Source organism: Balaenoptera musculus, chromosome 2 (genome assembly GCF_009873245.2).
Source record: "Balaenoptera musculus isolate JJ_BM4_2016_0621 chromosome 2, mBalMus1.pri.v3, whole genome shotgun sequence".
NCBI classification, from domain to species: Eukaryota; Metazoa; Chordata; class Mammalia; order Artiodactyla; family Balaenopteridae; genus Balaenoptera; species Balaenoptera musculus.
This window is the reverse complement of record NC_045786.1, coordinates 127,638,036-127,660,245: the sequence shown is the minus strand read 5'-3', so window position 1 is coordinate 127,660,245 and position 22,210 is coordinate 127,638,036. Positions and strand designations below refer to the sequence as shown.

Here is a 22,210-nt window from a genome sequence, read left to right as displayed (position 1 = left end):
ACTTCCAGCTCTGCATACCAGCTTTGCTTCTTAGACTACTTAATTAACTCTTTAACCTCTGTGAGACTCTCCACACAAGATGGCAGGGCCCACCTCACTGGCTGCTGTGAGGAATAAATGAGGCACTGCTTATAGAGTGCTGGGCATGGCTGGCATATAGTAAAGTTTATTCTTTGTGAATATTGGCAGCAGTGATTATACCTCCTCCCTCTCAGTGCTTTGGTTTTACATCTACACGGGTTCTTGGGATTGCCTTGCAGGTTTCTCATATAAACTCAAACTTCCCAAGGGGACATGCTCCAGCAACTACATTAAAAACTGTGTAGAGAAACTCACCTCACATAAAAAAACCTCTATATTTAATATTTGTAAATTTCCTCGTTTGACTGAATAATGTCTATTGCAGCTGTGACCTCCACAAGTTCCAGAGCCTACTCTCTCACGTTGGGTGCCGTCAACCAAACACGGTCCTACCGCATCCACCAGAACATCACTTACCAGGCATGCAGGCATGCCCCCAGACACTGGGCCACCCCCACCACCCAGCAGCTGAATGTGGACCGGGTCTTTGCCTTGTACACGGATGAAGAAAAAGTGCTCAGATTCGCTGTGACCAATCAAATTGGCCCTGTTGAAGGTATGGTTTCCCTTTTTTGTTATTGCTGGGCAAAAATTACCTCCAACCTTCTTTCTTTCATGCGTTTTGAGTGGCCTCAGAATGATTCACATAGGTTACTAAGGGTAACTGAGTGCCAGGCTCTGTTAGGTGCTGGGTGTAAGGATGAATAAAGCAGGGTCCTGTCCTTGAGAGGTAGAAATGGAACTTTTAGGATAGTGTTCCTGCCAAGATCAGGAATAGAGCATATACATGACGCTGGTTTGCTGCAACACCCAATTTTGTGTGCCGTCTGTGTTGGGGATACACCTGTGAACAGCGTGTGGCCAAGTTAGGAGGGAGATTGATGCTGACAAATATTTGTTATGATTGTGATAAGTGCAGGGTGCTGTGAGCCTAGTTGCAAGGTTCAGGACTGACGTCCCCAACGAAGTGAAATTTTAGCTAAAACTTAAAAGATGAGAAGGATTTCACCAAATCAAGGTGGGACAAAGAGCCAGAGCCTAAAAGAACAAAATGAAATAGAACTTGCATGTATGAAAAAAACTAAGTTAGCATCATACTTAATGAGGAAAGACTGGTTGCTTTCCCTCTAAGATCAGAAAGAAGATGCCTGCTCTTGATACTTCACTTCATCACTGTACTAGAAGTTCTAGCCAGGGCAGTTAGGCAAGAAAATGGAAAAAAAAAAAAAAAAAAGCCATCTAGATTGGAAAGGAAGAAGTAAAATTATCTCTATTCTCCTCTGACATGATCTTATTGGTAGAAAAACTAAGGAATTCATTAATAAAAAAAACTATTTGAACTAATAAGTTCAGTAAGGTTGCAGGATATAAGATCGGTATACAAAAATTAATTGTATTTCTATAAAGTAGCAATGAGTAAACTGAAAAGGAAATTAAGAAAACAATTCCATTTCCAAAAGAATAAAATGTTTAGGAATAAATTTTTAGGAAGAAGTGCAATGCTTTTACATTGACATCTATAAATGTTTCTGAAAACAAAGATGGCTTAAATAAATGGAAAGACATTCTAAGTTCATGGATCAGAAGACATATTGTGTTTTTAAAATTATTTTTTAATTGAAGTATAGTTGATTTACAATACTGTGTTAATTTCTGCTGTACAGCAAAGTGACTCAGTTATACACATATATTCTTCTTTTATTCTTTTCCATTATGGTTTATCCCAGGAGATTCAATATAGTTCCCTGTGCTATACAGTAGGACCTTGTTTATCCATTCTAAATGTAATAGTTTGCATCTCCTAACCCCAAACTCCCAATTAATCCCTTCCCCTCCCCACCAACCCCCTTGGCAACCACAAGCGGAAGACATAATATTGTTAAGATGGCAGTGCTTTCTAAATTGATCTATAGATTCAACACAATCCTGTCAGCTAGCTTTTTTGCAGAAACTGAAAAGGTGATCCTAAAATTCATATAAAAATTTAAAGAACCTAGAATAGCCAAAACAATCTTGAAAAGGAACAGAGTTGGAGGAATCATACCTCCTGATTTCAAAACTTAAGAGTAATCAATACAGTGCGGTCCTCTAATAAGGATAGATATACAGATCAATGGGAATAGAAGTGAGAATCCAGAAATAAGCACTCACATTTACAGTCAATTGATTTTTGACAAGGATGCCAAAACAACTCAATAAGGAGAAAGAGTACTCTTTTTAACAAATGGTTCTGGGATAACTCTGGATATCCACATGCAAAAGGATGAAGATGGTCACAGCAATAAGACAAGAGAAAGAAAAGACATCCAGATTGGAAGGGAAGAAGTAAAACTGTCACTATTTACAGATGACATGACACTATATAGAGAAAACCCTAAAGTCTCCACCAAAAAATTATTATGACTAATAAATGAATTCAGTATAGTTGCAAGATACAAGATTAATGTGCACAAGTCTGTTGCTTTTCTACACTAATAATGAACTATCAGAAAGAGAAAGCAAGAAAACAATCCCATTTAGAATCACATCAAAAAGAATAAAATACTTAGGAATAAACTTAGCCAAGGAGGTGAAAGACCCATACTCTGAAATGTATAAGACATTTATGAAGAAAATTGAAGATGATACAAAGAAATGGAAAGATATGCATGTTCATGGACTGGAAGAATTAATACTGTTAAAATGTCCATACTAGTGAAAACAAACTACAAATTTAATGCAATCCCTATCAAAATGCCCAGGACATTTTTTTTCCCAGGAATGAAAACAGATAATCTGAATTAGAACACATAATCTGAAAATTTATATGGAACCACAGAAGACCCCAAATAGCCACAGCAATCTTGAGAAAAAAGAAGAAAGCTGGAAGTATTATGCCCCCGGACTTCAGACTATACTACAAAACTACAGTAATCAAAACAGTATGGTACTGTTATAAAAACATACCCATAAATCAATGGAACAGAATAGAGATCCCAGAAATAAACCCACACATTTATAAATAGCTCATAAAACTCAATACCAAAAACTAAATAACCCAATTAAAAATTGGGCAGAAGACCTGAATAGACATTTTTCCAAAATAGGCATACAGATGGCCAACAGGCACATGAAAAGATGCTCAACATATATATCCAACATATATAAATAGCTCATACAATTCAACATAAGAAAAACCCCAAACAACTCATTGAAAAATGGAAAAAAAAAAAAAAGGAAAAATGGGCAGAAGAACTGAATAGAAATTTTTCCAAAGAGGAAATGCAGATGGCCAATAGGTACATGAAAAGATGCTCAACATCGCTAATCATCAGGGAAATGCAAATCAAAACCACAATGAGATAGCCATTCTGACAAATGTGAGGTGCTATCATCAAAAAGAACACAAATAAATGTGTTGGCAAGGATGTGGAGAAAAAGGAACCCTTGTACACTGTTGGTGGGAATGTAAATCTGTGCAGCCACAGTGGAAAACAGTTTGGAGGTTCCTCAAAAAACTAAAAATAGAACTACCATATGATCCAGCAATTCCATTCCTGGGTATGTATCTGAAGAAAATGAAAAAAAATTCGAGAAGATGCATGTGCCCCAATGTTAATAGCACAATTATTTACAATGGCCAAGACATGGAAGGAACCCAAGTGCCAATCAACAGATGAATAGATAAAGAACACTTGGTACACACACACACACACACACACACACACACACACACACACACACACACACACACACACACACACACACACACACACACACACACACACACACACACACACACACACACACACACACACACACACACACACACACACACACTGGAATACTATTTGGCCATGAAAAAGAGTGAAATTTTGCTATTTGCAATAACACGATGGACTTGGAGGGTTTTATGCTTAGTAAGATAAGTCAGACAGGGAAAGACAAATACTGTATGCTGTAACTTATATGTGGAATCCAAAAAACAAACGTGAATGAAGTGAATATAACAAAACAGAAATAGACAGATATGGAGAACAAACTAGTGGTTACCAGTGGGGAGAGGGACGGAGGGAGGGACGAGATAGGGGTAGGGGATTAAGAGGTACAAACTACTATATATAAAATAAATAACCTACAAGGATATACTGTACAGCACAGGGAATATAGCCAAAAGTTTATAATAACTTTAAATGGAGTATGATTTATAAAAATATTGAATCACTATGTTATACAGCTGAAACTTATAGTGTAAATCAACTATACTTCAATTAAAAAATGAAATTGCATATGCAAACGTTGCATATGCAAACCTGAAAGTGTTTTGCCTAATTGTAAAGCATTATAAAATATTGAAGTATTGTTAAATCTATTTCTAGACAAACAAGAATTGCAGTAAAATTGAATAATACTCATTAGAAAAAGAATGAAGATGGACCTCTACTTCACACCATATACAAAAATTAACTGAAAATAGGTCAAAGGCCTTAATGTACTTAAATTAAAATTTTAGAAAAAACTTAGGGGTGAACTTTTGTGACCCTAAATTGGGCAATGGCTTCTTCAATATTATGTTAAAAGTACAAGCAACAAAAGAAAAAAATAGATAAATGGAGTGTCATCAAAATTTAAAACTTTTGAGAATTCCCTGGTGGTCCAGTGGTTAGGATTCAGTGCTGCCGTGGCCCAGGTTCAGTCCCTGGTTGGGGAACTAAGATCCTGTAAGCCAAGCAGCATGGCCAAAAATAAATTAAAAAAAAAAAAATAAAAAACTTTTGTACTTCAGAGGGCATTATCAACAAAGTGAAATACAACCTGCAGAATAGGAGAAAATATTTGCAAATCATATATTTAATAAGAGACTTGTATCTAGAATATACGAAGAACTTTTACAACTCAATGAGACAAATAATCTAATTAAAAGATAGGCAAAAAATTTAGATAGGTATTTCTCCAAAGACATCATCCAATGAGCCCATGAAAAAATGCTCAACATCATTAATCATCAGGAAAATGCAAAAATCAAAACCATAATGAGATACTACTTTATATGCATGTGGATGGCTATAGTCAAAAAATGGATAATAGCACATGTTGGTGGGCATGTGGAGAAACTGAAACCCTCACATGTTGCTGGTATGCATGTAAAATGGTGTAACTGTGGAAAACAGGAGTTTCTCAAAAAAGTTAAACACAAAGTTACTATTTGACTGAGTAACTCTACTCCTAGTTATATACCAAGAGAAAGAAAGAAAAGCTTATGAAAACTTCATAATAGCCAAAAGGTGGAAACAACCCAAATGCCCATCAATTGATGAATAGATTTTTAGAATGTCATAACTCTTCAATTATAATAGTATGGATAAGGATAGTATTAAATTTAGGTTAATGGATGGTGAAATTTGGTATAATACTGATAAGGGTGCAAGTTTTTTGTCATGTTAATAAGATTAAGCATGCTATTAATGAAATACCTTATGTAACTTCAGGCACTCAGAAGTGGAATGGAGATAGTCCTAGTTTTATGGTTAGGGCTATTGTTATTACTACTGATACTGTTGTATTAAAGATTTTTGTAATGGTTCATTGGCCAGAATATAATAGGTTAAGGAGAAAAGCTATTATATGTAATATTGATGTGGTAGCTTGTGTTAGAAAATATTTAGTGGACGCTTCTATAGCTCGTGGGTTGAACTTTTTTATCATGATGGGGATAATGGCTAATATTTCTTTCAAATCTGATTCAGATGAGTAGTCAGTGAGAGCTGGTTATTACAGTTATGGTCCCTGAGAGAATTGTTGTTAGGATGATGATAAAGATGATGGATTTTATTAGTACTGGAAGGATATAAACCAACATATTCGGGGTATGGGGCCAATAGCTCATTTAGCTGACCTTAGCATAGAATATAGTGTAATACGGTAGCACGAAGAATTTTGAATTCTTAAGGATAGGTTCAATTCCTGTGATTCTAGAAATAAGAAGGCTTAAACCTCTATTATTTACTCTATCAAAGTAACTCTTTTATCAGACATATTTCTTATGTTTGTGGAGGGATGCTTGATGTTATAATAGGTAGTGAGACGTGCCATATGCATAGGGCTAGTGTTAGTGGTAGGAAGTTTGTTCACAGTAGATGTATTAACTGAGCATATTGGAATCGAGAGTAGGATGCTCAAAATCATAGGAAAGAAACTGTTAATAATAGTGTTTTTATAAGAAAGTTGGTTGTATATAGTTCTAATATGCGGGGGTTGTGGAATGCTCCTAGAAAGAGGATTGTTGTGAAAATATTTATTATAATGGCATATTCTTTTTTTTTTTTAATTTGTTTAGTTATTTATTTTTTTATTTTTGGCTGTGTTGGGTCTTCGTTTCTGTGCGAGGGCTTTCTCCAGTTGCGGCAAGTGGGGGCCACTCTTCAGCGCGGTGCGCGGGCCTCTCACTATCGCAGCCTCTCTTGTTGCGGAGCACAGGCTCCACACGCGCAGGCTCAGTAGTTGTGGCTCACGGGCCCAGTTGCTCTGCGGCATGTGGGATCTTCCCAGACCAGGGCTCGAACCCGTGTCCCCTGCATTAGCAAGCAGATTCCTAACTACTGCGCCACCAGGGAAGCCCTATAATGGCATATTCTAAGAAAAATATAATGAATGGGCCTGCTGCATATTCTACGTTGAAACCCGATATGAGTTCAGATTCTCCTTCTGTTGTTAGGTCAAATGGGGCCTGGTTAGTTTCTGCTAGAGAGGAGATAAATCACAGCTAGGGGTCATGATGGGAAGACTATTCATAAATGTTCTTGTGTTGTGATGAGGGTCGAGAAAGTAAAAGTTCCATTTATTTAAAGGGCTGATAGAAGAATAATTGCTAGTATTACTTCATATGAAATTGTTTGTGCTACTGCTCGTAGGGCTGCAATTAATACATATTTTGAGTTGGAAGCCCATCCGGATCATAAGATGGAATATACGGTGAGGCTTGACATAGCTATTATAAATAACACCCCTAGATTTATATTAATGAGGGGATAAGGTATAGGTAGAGGAATTCATATGATTAGGGCTAGGGTTAGGGCTAGGATTGGTGCAATAATAAATATGGAAATGAAGGATGTAGCTGGTCATAATGGTTCTTTAATGAATAATTTGTGTCAGCAATAGGTTGTAATAGGCCATATGGTCCAACGACATTTGGTCCCTTACAGAGTTGCATATAACCTAGGATTTTTCTTTCAATTAATGTGAGGAATGCCATGGCTAGGAGAATGGGGATAACGAGTATTAAGATGTTAATTATAAACATTTTGTTAGGGAGAGGATTTGAACCTCCAGTTATAAAGGTTTAAGTTTTACACAATTACTGGGCTCTGCCACCTTAACAAACCCTGTTCTTGGGTAATATTTTGTATATATTAATTAAATTAAGATTATATCATTAACTGATTTATCAGGTGCTTTTTGAAAGTGGGCCTTATTTCTCTTGTCCTTTTGAACTGAGAGAAATATATAATAGATAGGAACCGACCTGGATTACTCCGGTCTGAACTTAGATCACGTAGGACTTTAATCATTGAACAAATGAACCTTTAATAGAGGTTACACCATTGGGGTGTCTGGATCCAACATCGAGGTCGTAAACCCTATTGTTGTTATGAACTCTAGAAGAGAATTGAGCTGTTACCCCTAGGCTAACTTGTTCCACTGATAAATTTTTGGATCAAGAAATGATGATATGTTTTGACTAGTAAGTCTAGACTTCAATCACTCAGAGCCTTTTTTGTTCTCTGAGCTCACTCCAACCAAAATTGTCAACCCATATAAAAATTTGTTATCCCTTAGTGGTTTAGTTAGTTTTTTGGGGGGTTAATTAAAGCTGCATAGGGTCTTCTCGTCTTATTTTATTATTCCCGCCTCTTCATGGGAAGGTCAGTTTCACTGATTGAAAGTAAGAGACAGTAAAACCGTCATGAGGCCATTCATACAAGTCCTTATTTAGAGAGCAAATGATTATGCTACCTTTGCACGGCCAGGATACCATGGCCGTTTAACAGTTGTCACTGGGCCGGCAGTGCCTCTACTGCTAGTTATGCAAGAGCTGAGGTTTTTGGTAAACAGGCAGGGTTTATGTTTGCTGAGTTCCTTTTACTTTTTAAAATCTTTCCTTGAGTGCATGCCTGTGTTGGATTAACAGCTTACTTAATAAATAATTTAATGTTGCGTTGTGTTCATTTGCTGTTAATTATCAGTATAGTATTAGTTACTGATGTAAGCTCATGCAAGGAGAAATATTTCTTGTTACTCATATTAACATTATTGCCTCTATTGGTCAATAGACTAGTCCAGTATAAAGCTAGGAGTTGATTTGCTCATTATTGGTATTAAGATAAAGTTACTGTTGAGCTTGAACGTTTTCTTAATTGGTGGCTGCTTTTAAGCCAACTATGGTGGTGTTTTTACTCTCTAGATAAGGTTGTATCCATTTCTAAAAAGCTGTACCTTTTTAGATTAACATTTAAAAATACATTAAAATTTATGACTTTTTTGGTAATTTTTAAAGTTGAACTAAGATTCTTTTCCTGGACAACCAGCTATCACCAGGCTCATTAGGCTTGTCACCTCTACTTACAAATCTTCTTATAATAAATCTACTTATTTTGCTACGTAGATGAGTTTGTTCTAATAAACTGTTCATAAGTAACTCATCTGGTTTCAGGATGTTTAACTTAAGTTCTCTTTGTTAAATGTTTACTAGTTAAATCATTATGCAAAATGTACAAGGGGTTAACTGCTTTTTATTACTTTTAATGTTTCATCATTCCCTTACCGTATGATCTCTGTAGTGCCAGAGGATATTTTAAATTTCTATCCCCTATACTTTAAATGTTGAGTAAATGTTTTATTTAATTTGCTTATATTAGTAAAACTTGTGGGGGGTTGGCTAGATTTAGTTCAAAGTGTTCATAAATTATGAAATCTCCTAGGGGTAAACTAGGTGCTTCTATGTAAGCTAGGCTTTGATTTATCCAAACACACTTTCCAGTGTGCTTACCTTGTTATGACTTGTCTCCTCTCATATAATTAGTGTTTAGTAATAGATTGTAGGAAGCTATTGTAATACTTGAGGAAGGTGATGGGCAGTGTGTGCTTACTTCATGGCCTTATTCAGTTAAGCACTCTATTCTTAATTTGCTACTAAATCCTCCTTTGGTTTTTAGTTTTCATAAAAACCTACATGTAGTGAGAAATACATTCTTGAGATAGAAAATGTAGCCCGTTTCTTCCCACTCCATAGGTTACACCTTGACCTAATGTTTTTATGTATAATTATGCTTACTTTTATTCCTTTTTAGGGCTTGCTGAAGACGGCATATAGACTGAATTAGCCAGGGTTGGTGAGGTTTATTGGGGTTTATTGATTATAGAGCAGGCTCCTGTAGAAGCACTGCCAAGACCTTTGAGTTTTAAGCTGCTGCTGGTAGTACTCTGGCGAATAATTTTGTTATAATAATTATTTGGGTTTAGGGCTAAGCATAGTGGGGTGTCTAATCCCAGATTGGGTCTTAGCTGTCGTGTAATTAGGAAATACTAAAGTCACTTTCGCAGTCTATTTTTATTTTAGCTATGGCTTTTTACAGCTTAATTAAAATTTAACTTTATGTTACTCTTTAACAGGCTTTCCGCTGAATTTCTATTAATTTGGGTTAATCGTTTGATCGTGGTGGCTGGCTCGAAATTTACCAACCCTAGTTAATATAACTTAGTTGAACTTTTGTTTATGACTTAATTTTAATCACTGCTGTTTCCCGTGGGTGTGTGGTTAAGCAAGGTGTTATGAGCTACTAGTATTAGTGGACTTGATGACAGGTCCTTTTAATGATTTAGAGGGCATTCTCACTGGGGCTCAGATGCTTGCATGTGTAATTTTATTAAAAACCAGTAGAAAGGCTAGGACCAAACCTATGTGTTTATGGAGTTGATAAACTCATCTAGGCACTTTCAGTGTCTTGCTTTAGGTTTTAAGCTACATTAACAAGTTGTGTTTATATTGTAAAGTAACATGTATATAGTTGTTTTGTATGATTTGTGCTAGATTTAGTATTAAAATTTTGATAAAAATGGTCCATAGATCTAGGGAGATGCCTGTCTATATAAATGGTAAATATCTAAGTAATTCATTGGTACGATTAGGGTTTATTTTCTAGGTATATCCTATTTTGAGCATTGTTTATGTTTGTTGGATAGATTAACTAAATTCTATGTATTTATATGTTTTTGCCTTGTTTGGGGGGTTTGGCAGGGCATTATAGGCATGTAGAGTATGGGATTTAGTGGGGCGTAAGGAGGGCTTGTTAAACAGGTTATTTACCTGTTCAATGTGTATGTGTATGTATATATGTATGTGTGTGTAATTTCCTTATGTCCTGTAGCCATTGACCGAATAACACCTTATGGTTGATGATGTTGGTAAATAATATTCAATTAAAGTCTAGCTACAGTTTATTTGACTGTGTTAAGACCTCAGATGGCCATAGCTGAGTCACAGCATCCCTATAAAAATTTAAAGATACCAAATGCATAAAACCACAGTTATGTGTGAGCATGGGCTGATTAGTCATTAGTCCATCGAGATGTCTTATTTAAGAGGAAAGAGTGGGTGATTTTAGGTGAGTAAGAAGTAGGAACCAGATGTCTGATAAAGTTCATTAATAGAAACCCTCACAAGTTATGGGCCCAGAGCAAGAAGAGGGACACCTGCTAAGTGGGGTTGATAGTTTCACACAGCTTGCTGATTGATCTTGTGATCTAGTGGATATGATATGTATGTTGACTAGCATTGATTTGACTTAATGTACTGTGTACAATCAATAATATGTACTATGTAATAATAATGTACATGCTTATAAGTATGGGGTAAATAATGTACGATTATACATATCATGTATTATGTATGGTATGATGTATATGTACTTATTAATGTGGTAATACACATTATGCATGAAGTACATGGTAATTTATGGTAAAAAGAGGTTATTTTAATACTAAGATTGTACTTAGTAATCTTGTAAACGTCCCATAACAAATCTTCAGGGAATAGTTTAAATAGAATTTCAGCTTTGGGTGCTGATGGTGGAGCTGGAGCTTCTTCCTTGAGTCTTAGGGAGATGTGTTATTCTCCTTTTCTGGTTTACAAGACCAGGGTAATAGATATATGGATACTACAAAGACTCTTCATTTTAGGAGATTATTTTCAGTGATGCTAGTTACTGGCATTAGTACTAGAATTAAAAAGAAATATAGAATGGATGCTAGTTGTCCGATAATAATGAAGGGGGTGCTCTATGGGTTGTCCTCCAATTCACGTTAGTGTTAATAGGTCTCCTACTAGTACTCAAAATACGCATTGACTGAGAGATCGAAATGTTATGCTTTGTTGTTTGGACGTGTGAAGCATTGGGATAAATGCTAGAATTAAGATTGAAAAGATTAGGGCCATTACTCCTCCTAATTTATTAGGAATTGATCGTAGAATTGCATATGCAAATAGAAAATTATCACTCTGGCTTGATATGAGGTGGTGTGTTGAGAAGGTTTGCTGGGGTGTAGTTGTCTGGATTCCTAGTAAGTCGGGTGAAAATAGCACTAATATTATTAGTATTAGAATTAGCAGTAAGGCATCTAGGATATCTTTGATTGTACAGTAGGGGTGAAATGGGGATTTTGTCTATATCAGTTGAGATTCCAGTGGGGTTTTTAGATCCTGTTTTGTGAAGGAATAGTAAGTGGACAGCTGCTAGTGCTGCAATGATAAATGGGAGAATAAAATGGAAGGTGAAGAATCGTGTAAGAGTTTCTTTATCTACTGAAAAGCCACCTCAGATTCATTAGACAGGGCTTGTGCCAATATATGGAATTCCTGAAAGGAGATTAGTAATAACTGTTGCCCCTCAGAATGATATTTGTCCTCAGGGTAAGACATAGCCTATGAATGCTGTAGCTATGACTGTAAATAGTAAGATGATTCCAAGGTTTCATGTTTGTAAAAAGGTATAGGATCCATAATATAAGCCTTGTCCTACATGAATAAATAAGCAAATAAAAAATATGGAGGCTCCATTTGCATGTAGATATCGGATAATTCATCTATAGTTTACATCTCGGCAGATATGTGTTACTTATGAAAAAGTAGTTATTGTGTCTGATGTATAATGTATTGCTAGGAATAAACCTGTCAAGATTTGTAGAATTAAACAAATGCCCAGTGGGGAGCCAAAATTTCAACATGATGAAATGTTTGATGGAGCTGGGAGGTCAATAATTGCGTTGTTAATAATTTTTATTAATGGGTGTGATTTTCGGATGTTGGTCATTAGTGTTCTTATAGTTGAATTAAAACGATTTTTCATTTCATTGGCCATGGTTAGATTCCATGTAAGAATAATGATAACATACATTGTATTTATTTTAAGTACTATTTTTGTAATTAGTTTTGTGGGCTTTTCTTCAAAACCTTCACCTATTTATGGTGGACTTGAATTGATTGTAGGTGGTGGTGTTGGTTGTGGGATTGTGTTGAATTTTGGTGGTTCACTTGGGGGTTTAATAGTATTTTTTATTTATTTAGGGGGAATATTAGTAGTATTTGGTTATACGACAGCTAATGGCTACTGAGAAGTATCCTGAAGTTTGAGTCTCTAATAAGACTGTTCTAGGTATATTTCTTTCAGGGTTGATGATAGAATTTTCAATAGTATTATTTGTTTTAAAGGATGAGGAAGTGGAGATTGTATTTAAGTTTAATGGACTAGGGGACTGGGTAATTTATGATACAGGTGATTCTGGGTTTTTTGTGAAGAGCCTATAGGAATTGCAGTGCTGTATAGCTATGGTTCTTAATTGGTAATTGTTACTGGTTGATCATTACTTATTGGTGTTGTGGTTATTATAGAGGTTATCATGGTAATTAAATAGAATTATGCTTAGGGCAAGGGTGATGAGGAATGAAAGAAAATATAGTTTGATTAGGCCTTTTTGGTCTGACACTAGTATAGAAAATTTTGTTTGAATAAGGGAAGTAGTTTTTGGTAAGATACTTTCTAGTCAGATTAAATCTAGGAGACATGATGCTGATTTTTGACTTGTTGATAAATTTAAGTATGGTGGGAAGCGGTGTATAATAATGGGGAAATACCTAAGAGGTTGGAAAATTTGAAGAAGTTTGAGGGATATTTAAATTTTAAGTTTTGTGTAGTGAGGTTGATTTCAAATGCCAGAATAAAACCTAGGATGGTCACAGCAAAAGCAGTTAGTTTCAAGTAATCAGGTATAGTTATTTGTGGGATTGTCATTCGGGGAATTTTGCTGGAGGTAATGAATCCAGCAAAGATACTTATAGCTAATAAACGTTTAACAGAATTGATTAGCAGTGGGTTGTTTTCATTAATTAAAGTTAAAGTAGAAAAGCGAGGTTGTCCTAATAGTGCGAAGAAAATAATGCGAGTGCCATAGACAGCTGTAACGGATGTGGTGACGAGAGTTATTCGCTGGGCTCAGGCGTTGGTGTACAACGTGTTAGCAGTGTCGATAATTAGTTCTTTAGAGTAGAAACCTGTGAGGAACGGTATTCCTGTCGGTGAGAGACTTCAGATAATGAGGGCCGCTGTGGTAAAAGGTATAGCTTTAAATAAACCTCCTATCTTTTGAATGTCTTGTTCATCATGAAGGCTATGAATAATGGATCCAGAGCAAATAAACAGGATGGCCTTGAAAAAGGCATGTGTGCAAACATGGAGAAATGCTAGATAAGGTTGGTTAATACCGATTGTTACTATTATAAGGCCTAATTGGCTTGAAGTAGAGAAGGCAACATTTTTTTTGATGTCATTTTGGGTGAGAGCACATATTGCTGTAAATAATGTAGTTAGGTTTATCCAGGCATAATGTTATTGTTTGGGTAAATTTATTATTCTCTGTTAAAGGGTAAAAGCAGATAAGTAGGAAAATACCTGCTATAACTCTTGTGCTTGAGTGAAGCAGAGCTGAAACGGGAGGAGGGCCTTCTATTGCTGAGGGAATGGCTGGAGGCCAAATTGGGTGGATTTTCCAGCTGCAGCCAACACAAGTCCTATTAGAGGTAGGTTTGAGTGATTTTGGTTAAGTATCAAGATTTGTTGTATGTCTCATGAGTTTCAATTAAATAGAAATCATGCTGTGGATATAATAAGTCCAATGTCTCCAATGCGATTATATAACATTGCTTGGAGAGCGGCTGTATTTGCATCTGCTTGTCCATATCATCACCTGATAAGCAGAAAAGATATAATTCCGACTCCTCATCCAATGAAAAGTTGTAAAAGATTGTTAGCAGTGATAAGAATTAGTATTGTGATAAGAAAAAGGAGTATTTAAAGAATTGATTAATGTTAGGATCTGAGTGCATGTATCATATTGAAAATTCTATAATAGATCATGTGACAAATAATGCTACTGGCACAAATATTGAGAAATAGTCTATTTTGAAGCTAAGTGATAATTTAAGGGTTTGGATAGTAATTCAATGTCAGTTTAAGATAATTATCTCTTGACCTGTATGAATGAATATAATTGTTGGAATTAAGCTGGTGATAAAAGCATATGAGATAGTGGTTTTTTACAAAGGATGGTTATGTGTTACTTTTGTAGATGTTGGTGTTTCTTATTATAATTGGTATCGTTAGTATAAATAGTATAACTAGTGTGAAAGAGGAAAATAAGTTTATTACTTTTATTTGGAATTGCACCAGTTTTTTGGTTCCTAAGACCAATGGATAGCTATCCTTTAAAAGTTTGAAAAAGTCATACTGTTAGATATGGAAGCATGAATTAGCAATTCTTGCATACTTTTTCAGTAAATAAAAATATTTAGTCTTCTGTTACTAGATTCACAATCTAGTGTTTTTTAAAACTGTATTTACAGTACAAGGGCCCTAAAATGATTTGGGGGTTTAATGATAGGAGTAAGAGATGTAAAACGTGAAGGGGTTATGAGGGCATTTTCTCATGTGAATGATGGTGGGTATATTTGCCTCATTGTGTTACAATTAATATGTATAGTGAGTATAAGGTGGTAATTACTATGTTAATTCCTATGAGGATAATGGTGATATTTGATCATGAAAAGGATGTTACTACTACAAAGAGTTCTCCAATTAGATTGATAGTTAGGGGGTAGAGCTAGGTTTGTTAGGCTTGCTAGTAGTCATCATGTTGGTATTAATGGGAGGAATGTTTGTAGACCTCGGGCTACAATTATTGTTCTGCTGTAAATTCGTTTGTAATTTGAATTTGCTAGGCAGAATAATATGGATGGTGTGAGGCAGTGGGCAATTATTAGAGCAGTGGCTCCAATATAACTTCAAGGTGTTTGGATAAGAATGACTACAATAACAAGTGCTATGTGACTGACTGAAGAATACGCGATAGGTGATTTTAGATCTGTTTGGCATAAACAAATTGAACTAGTTATGATTATTCCTCATAGGAGAGTGTGAGAAAAGGGTATTCTATGACATATATTAGTGGGTTTAGTATTGTTGTAATTCGCAATATACCGTAGCCTCTGAGTTTTAGTAGTACGGCTGCAAGGACTATGGATCCTGCAATGGGGGCTTCTACATGTGCTTCAGGTAATCAAAGGGGAAGGCCGTTGAAGAGTATTTTTACTATAAAGACTATCATACATGCTAGTCATATGAAAATGTTGGATCAGGAGTTGGCTATTGCTCGTGTTCGATATTGAAGTATTAGAAAATTTAGTGAGCCTGTGACGTTTTGAATATGTATTAGTGCTACTAGGAGTGGAAGTGATCCTTCTCGTGTATAAAATAAGAAATAAAGTCCTGTGTTAAGACATTCTGTTTGATTACCCCATCGGGTAATGATAATAAGTGTTGGAACTAGTATTGCTTCAAATAAAATATAAAATAAGATTAATTCTGTGGCAGTGAATTTTATAATTAGGAATATTTGTAATGTAATTAGCATGGTAATATATAATTTTTTTCAAGTTAATGATTCTTTGAGTAGCTGAAATTGGCTGGCTATTAATATTTATGGTAACAGTCATGTTGTAAAAATTAATAATGGTGCTGATAAGGAGCTGGAGAAAAAGAATTAGTGAAAAGTTGAGGCTATTGTCATTAAATTGATTAAGAAGAAAAAGGCTATGAGACTGATAAGCTATGGACTGTGGTATTAATTCAGATTATGTTGTTCTTTGATAATTATGTTAGTGGTATTAGTATAATTGTAGGAATAATAACTTAACATTGGAGGAGATTAAGATTTTGTACATAATCAATGCCATATGTGTTTGATACTGTTACTAGTAGTGATAGTCCGAGTGTGGCTTCTCAAGCTGAGAATACTAGCAGAACAATTGGTATTATGCTGGCTAGGGCAAAATGTGTATTTAGGATTATTAGCGTTGCTATAATGAATAGTGATAATATTATGCCTTCAAGGCATGATAGTGAAGATATTAGGTGAGATCAATATATTAATAATTCTATAAGAGATACTGTAAATGTTATAATAATTATATACACTAAAAGCACTTGGTAATTATGAACTTAATCTAATGAGTTGAAATCATTTATTTTAGTTTATTTACCATATTCAGTTCATTCTAGTCCTTTTTGGGTTCATTCATTAGGCTAGGCTTATTGCTAGTAATAAAATTAGGAATAAAGCTATAATGAGTATTGTTTTTAGATTATTTGTCTGAGATGCTCAGGGTAGGGGGTAAAAGAGCAATTTCTAAATCAAAAAGGAGGAATATAATGGCTACCAGGAAAAATTTTATGGAGAAAGGTAGACGTGCTGATCCTATAAGGTCAAATCCGCACTCTTAAGGACTTGTTTCTTCTGTGTAAATATTTAATTGGGGAAGTCAGAATGTGATAAATACAAGTAGTGAGGCTAGTGCTATGTTTGTAATTAATGTCAATATTAGAGTTATTCTTTTCCGGATTCTGCTGAAGCCAATTGACTGTAAGTCAACTGTACTATTTAATGCTAAAAGAATAAGATCCTCATCAATAAATGGATACATAAAGGGATAGTCACACTCCATCTACAGAATGTCAACATCAGGCAGTGGCTTTGAAGTTGAAATGGTGGTTAGATGTGAAGTGATATTTTAATTGACGTAAGAAGCAGACGATGGGACTTCCCTAGTGGCGCAGTGGTTAAGAATCTGCCTGCCAATGCAGGGGACACGGGTTCGAGCCCTGGTCCGGGAAGATCCCACATGCCGCGGAGCAACTAAGCCTGTGTGCCACAACTACTGAGCCTGCGCTCTAGAGCCCGCGAGCCACAACTACTTAAGCCCGTGTGCCTAGAGCCTGTGCTCCACAACAAGAGAAGCCACCCCAATGAGAAGCCCACGCACCACAACAAAGAGTAGCCCCCGCTCGCCGCAACTAGAGAAAGCCCGCACACAGCAATGAAGACCCAACGCAGCCAAAAATAAATAAATAAATTAAAAAAAAAAAAAAAAAAAGAAGCAGACAATAAGGAAGAGCCAATAGTTAACATGCAGTCTGTGGAATCCTGTAGCTATGAAGAAAGTTGACCTGTATACCCCATCTGAAATTGTAAAGGATGTTTCATAATATTCTGAGGCCTGTAGAAAAGTAAAATAAACACCTAGGGCGACTGTGATAAAAAGACCTTGGAGTATGTGTTTTCAGTTTCCTTCTATGAGGCTGTGGTGAGGTCAGATAGTTGACACCCCAGAGGCTAATAATACGGAGGTATTAAGAAGTAGTACTTCTAATGGATTTAGAGGACAGATACCTGTTGGTGGTCGGCATCCCCCTAGTTCAGGTGTAGGGGCAAGGCTTGAGTGGTAGAAGGCTCAAAAAAAAAACTGGTAAAAAAGAGGACTTCTGAAATAATAAATAAGATTATTCCATATCAAAGTCCTTTTTGAACACTTGGTGTATGATGGCCTTGAAAAGTGCTTTCTCAGATGATGCCTTGTCATCACTGATATATTGATAAGGCATTAGTTAGTAGGCCTAGTGCTAATAATAATGTTGAATTGAAGTGAAATCATATAATTAGGTCTGCTGTTATTAGAAGGGCTGAGAGAGCTCCTGTAAGGGGTCGGGGACTGGGATTTACTATGTGATATGCATGAGTTTGGTGGGACATTATGTATTGTCATGTAGGTAAAGATTTGCTAGTAAGGTAAATGCATAAACTAGAATTATTGCAATGGTGAATTTGAGGGTAGTAAGTAAGACAAGGATAGGAAATGTAATGAGAGCTGTGGTGGTGCTAATACTCAGCAATGCTAGAGTCGCTCTTCTAATTAAATGAATCAATAGGGGTCCTGCTGTGATGTTAGCTGTTAATAGTATGGCTAAAGCTGTTGGTTGAATGAATAAGCTAATAGTTTTGTTTTTTGTTTTTAAACTTTGTTCTCATAGAATTTTTTTTAAATTAATTTATTTTATTTATTTTTGGCTGTGTTGGGTCTTCGTTTCTGTGCGAGGGTTTTCTCCAGTTGCGGCAAGCGGGGGACCACTCTTCATCGCGGTGCGCGGGCCTCTCACTGTCACGGCCTCTCTTGTTGCGGAGCACAGGCTCCAGACTTGCAGGCTCAGTAGCTGTGGCTCACGGGCTTAGTTGCTCCACGGCATGTGGGATCCTCCCAGACCAGGGCTCGAACCCGTGTCCCCTGCATTGACAGGCAGACTTTCAACCACTGCGCCACCAGGGAAGCCCCAAGCTAATAGTTTTGATGACTGCTAGCATAGGAATAAGAGGAACCAGTGTTCCTTGTGGTAGAAAGTGAGCTAAGCATGCTTTTGTTTTCTGATGAAAGCCTGTAATTATTGTTCTTGCCCATAGAGAAACTGCTGTTCCTAATATTATTATTATAATATTCCTAATATTATAAATTGCTATTAATATTATTGAGAGTTGTGTAGTAGTATGAATGAATGTAGTAATAGTCCTAATAGATTTGTTGATCGAATAAATAAGTGATGTAAGTATTAGTGCTCAGGTCTGTCCTTTGTGATTGTGAATAGCTATTATTTGTTTCAATGTGAGTTGAACTAATCATTGTTGAATAGAAATTATACAATGGTTAATTAGTTGATTAGGGGTTGGGAATAAAATACCTGGGAATAAAGTGATTAAGATAACAATAGGAAGTCCTATTATTGTTGGGGCAATGAAAGAGGAAAATAGATTTTCGTTCATTTTGTTTCTCAAGGGGTAGATTGTTTTTGTACTTTGGTAGACATCAATTCTGGATTTGAATAATAAGTACATTTTGAAATTTTTAGTTGGAATATAATAGGACTAGAATTATTAATAGAATAGTAATAAATCATGTTGATGTGTCGAATTGTGGCATATCATGAAAGGGAGTTTTAACCCCCAGTCTTTAACTTAAAAAAGTGAATGCTATTTAGCTTCTTAAGGAATTTATAATATTGATGAGGATCATTTTTCAATGTATTTTAGTGGTTCTAGTTCAAGGACAATGGGTATAAAACTATGATTTGATCCACAAATTTCTGAGCATTGTCCGTAATATAGACCTGGTTGTGGTGATATGAGAGTTGTTTGGTTTAGGCATCCTGGAATTGCCTCTGTTTTTACGCCTAGTAAAGGCACAGCTCATGAGTGTAAAATGTCTTCTGAGGAGGTTAGTATTCGGATTGTTATTTCTGTAGGTAAAACTACTCCGTTGTCTACTTCTACTAGTCGTAATTCTCCTGTTTTTAGATCTGATGTTGGAATGATATAGGAGTCAAAATTTAATTCTTCATAGTCTGTATATCATAGCTTCAGTACCATTGGTGTCCTATAGTCTTTACGGTAAGGGAAGGGTTATTTAGTCCAGCATGTAAAGCATTTGTAATGATGGCAGGGCAATTAGAATTAGGATAATGGCTGGTAAGATTGTCCAGACAGCTTCTACTTCTTGTGCATCTATTGTACTTGTATGTGTTAGTTTAGTTGTTAATATGAGTAAAATAATATAGAGGACCAAGGAGCTGATTAAAAAGATGATTATTAACGTATGATCATGAAAGTGTAGTAGTTCTTCTATAATGGGTGATGTTGCATCTTGAAAATCTAGGTGGAGAGGACACGCCATAGAGACATAAACATAAAACATAAAAAGGAATGAAGCACTGTTACATGGTACAGTATGGATGAGCTTTGAAAGCATAATGCTAAGTGAAGGTAATGAGTCATGAAGGACAACATATTACATGATTCTATTTATGCAAAATATCCAGATAGGCACATCTACGGAGGCAGAGAGTAGATTAGTGGTTGCCTAGGTTGGAGGCATAATAGTGGGATAGGGAGTTGATTGCTAAAAGGTACAAGGTTTCTTTTAGGGGGGATTAAAATTAAAATGTTCTAAAATTAATTGTGGTTGATGGTTACACAACTCTGTGAATATATTAAAAACTAATTGCGCACTTGATGTTTTTCATTTTTTTCATTTCCATTTGCATGGAATGTGTACTTTAGATGGGTGAATTGCATGGTATGTGAACTATATCTCAATTTGAAAAAACAGTTGTGGGGAAAAAACCAAAACTCTAAAGCAGTGGTTCTTATACTTCAATCATCATCACCTGTGAAGCTTGATTAAAAATCTGGATACAAATGTTCTAGCTCTATCAAGGAACCACAGGACATGAGGAACTTTAAGTGCATATTATTAAGTGAAAGAAGCTAGTCTGAAAAGGCTTTGTACTGTGTGATTCTAGACTTTCTAGGAAAGGTAAAACTGTAGAGACAGTAAGTAGATCAGTGGTTGCCAGGGGCTCAGGGGGAGGGAGAGAGGGATGGATAGGTGGAGTACAGGGTGTCTTCAGGGCAGGGAAACTATTCTGTATGATACAATAATGGTGGATACACATCATTATACATTTGTCAAAACCTATAGAACTGGACCACACAAAGGGTGTATGCCAATGTAAACTATGGATTTTAGTTAATAACAATACATCAATATTGGTTTATCAGTTATAACAAATGTACCACACTAATACACGATACTAATAACAGAGGAAACTGTGCAACTTGATGGGAGGTAGCTATGGAAACTGTACTTTCTGCTCAATTTTTTGGTAAACCTAAACCTGTTTAAAAAAAATAAAGTATGTTAATTTTTTAAAAATGTTCTAGGCAAGCCAGAGGATGAGCCTGGGAAGTCAGGGAACTCTACAGATGTGAAATGACCTTGTCAGATCAAGGGAGCATTTTAATTCTGAAAACCAGTAGGCAGTTTTCCCCTAGAAGAGGCACATGAGGAGAAAGAATGTTTCCCTTGTTCAGTTCTGTATTGATACTGCTGAGCCCGGAATCCACACCTCAGAGAGGTGAGTGTGTAACTGGCGAGTCTGTGCTTCACCACTGGAGCTGAGGGCCCCTTAAGCCTCCTTGGGCTCGATGTGCAGTGGTCACTTCAGCAGTATGATAACAGGAGATTAAGGTAAGAGGACAGGGCTCCTCTCTAGGATGTAGAGGTGATTTGAAACGGGAATCCTGAGCTTGTTGGTGTGGTTGGTTGGCTGGTTTGGTTTTAAGAAACTGGGCTGGGGGGGGCGCACAGCCATTGACTGTCTGAAGAAGGGATTATACGGTAGTGAATTAATAGTATAAAAATGTCAGCTGACTTTACAGGAACACGTACCTCAGAAGGAAGGAAAAGATCTCAAGGAGAAATTTCAACAAAAACACCAGGGGAAAATGACCTTCACCTTTGAATGTCCAGTTCAGCCCTTCGCTGGGTGTAGGCGTCTGATCTGTAAGAAGAGTAGTTTATCAGGAGAGCCTCCCAGCCCTCAAGGTCTCATTCAGACTCTGGAATCATGTAAGGAAAAGACAGATCTCTGGGTGTATCTTTCCTAGAGACATACCCAGAGGGAGAAGTAGCAAAGGGTCAGAAAGCCAGCAAACTGGCCAGGTACCAAGCTGCTAATTTGCCTTTAGAACTGCATGATTTTTCCCTTCTACCCAGGTCAAATAATAATAAGTAGTAGTAGTAGTGCTAGTAGTAGCAAAGGACAGTCTTCTTGATGCCAAGCACTGTTCTAAGTACCTTGCATGAATTAACTCATTTAAT

General features: G+C 36.3%; 1 protein-coding gene across 1 annotated transcript in view; it reads left to right on the top strand.

Annotated features, from left to right (window-relative positions):
- Positions 1-22,210, top strand: part of NID2 (nidogen 2) — a 79,113-nt gene that overhangs the window by 30,802 nt on the left and 26,101 nt on the right. Inside the window, exon 8 of the mRNA XM_036842643.1 lies at positions 407-637. Within this exon, the coding sequence (XP_036698538.1) occupies positions 407-637 (231 nt within the window). The remainder of the gene's footprint in view (positions 1-406; positions 638-22,210) is intronic.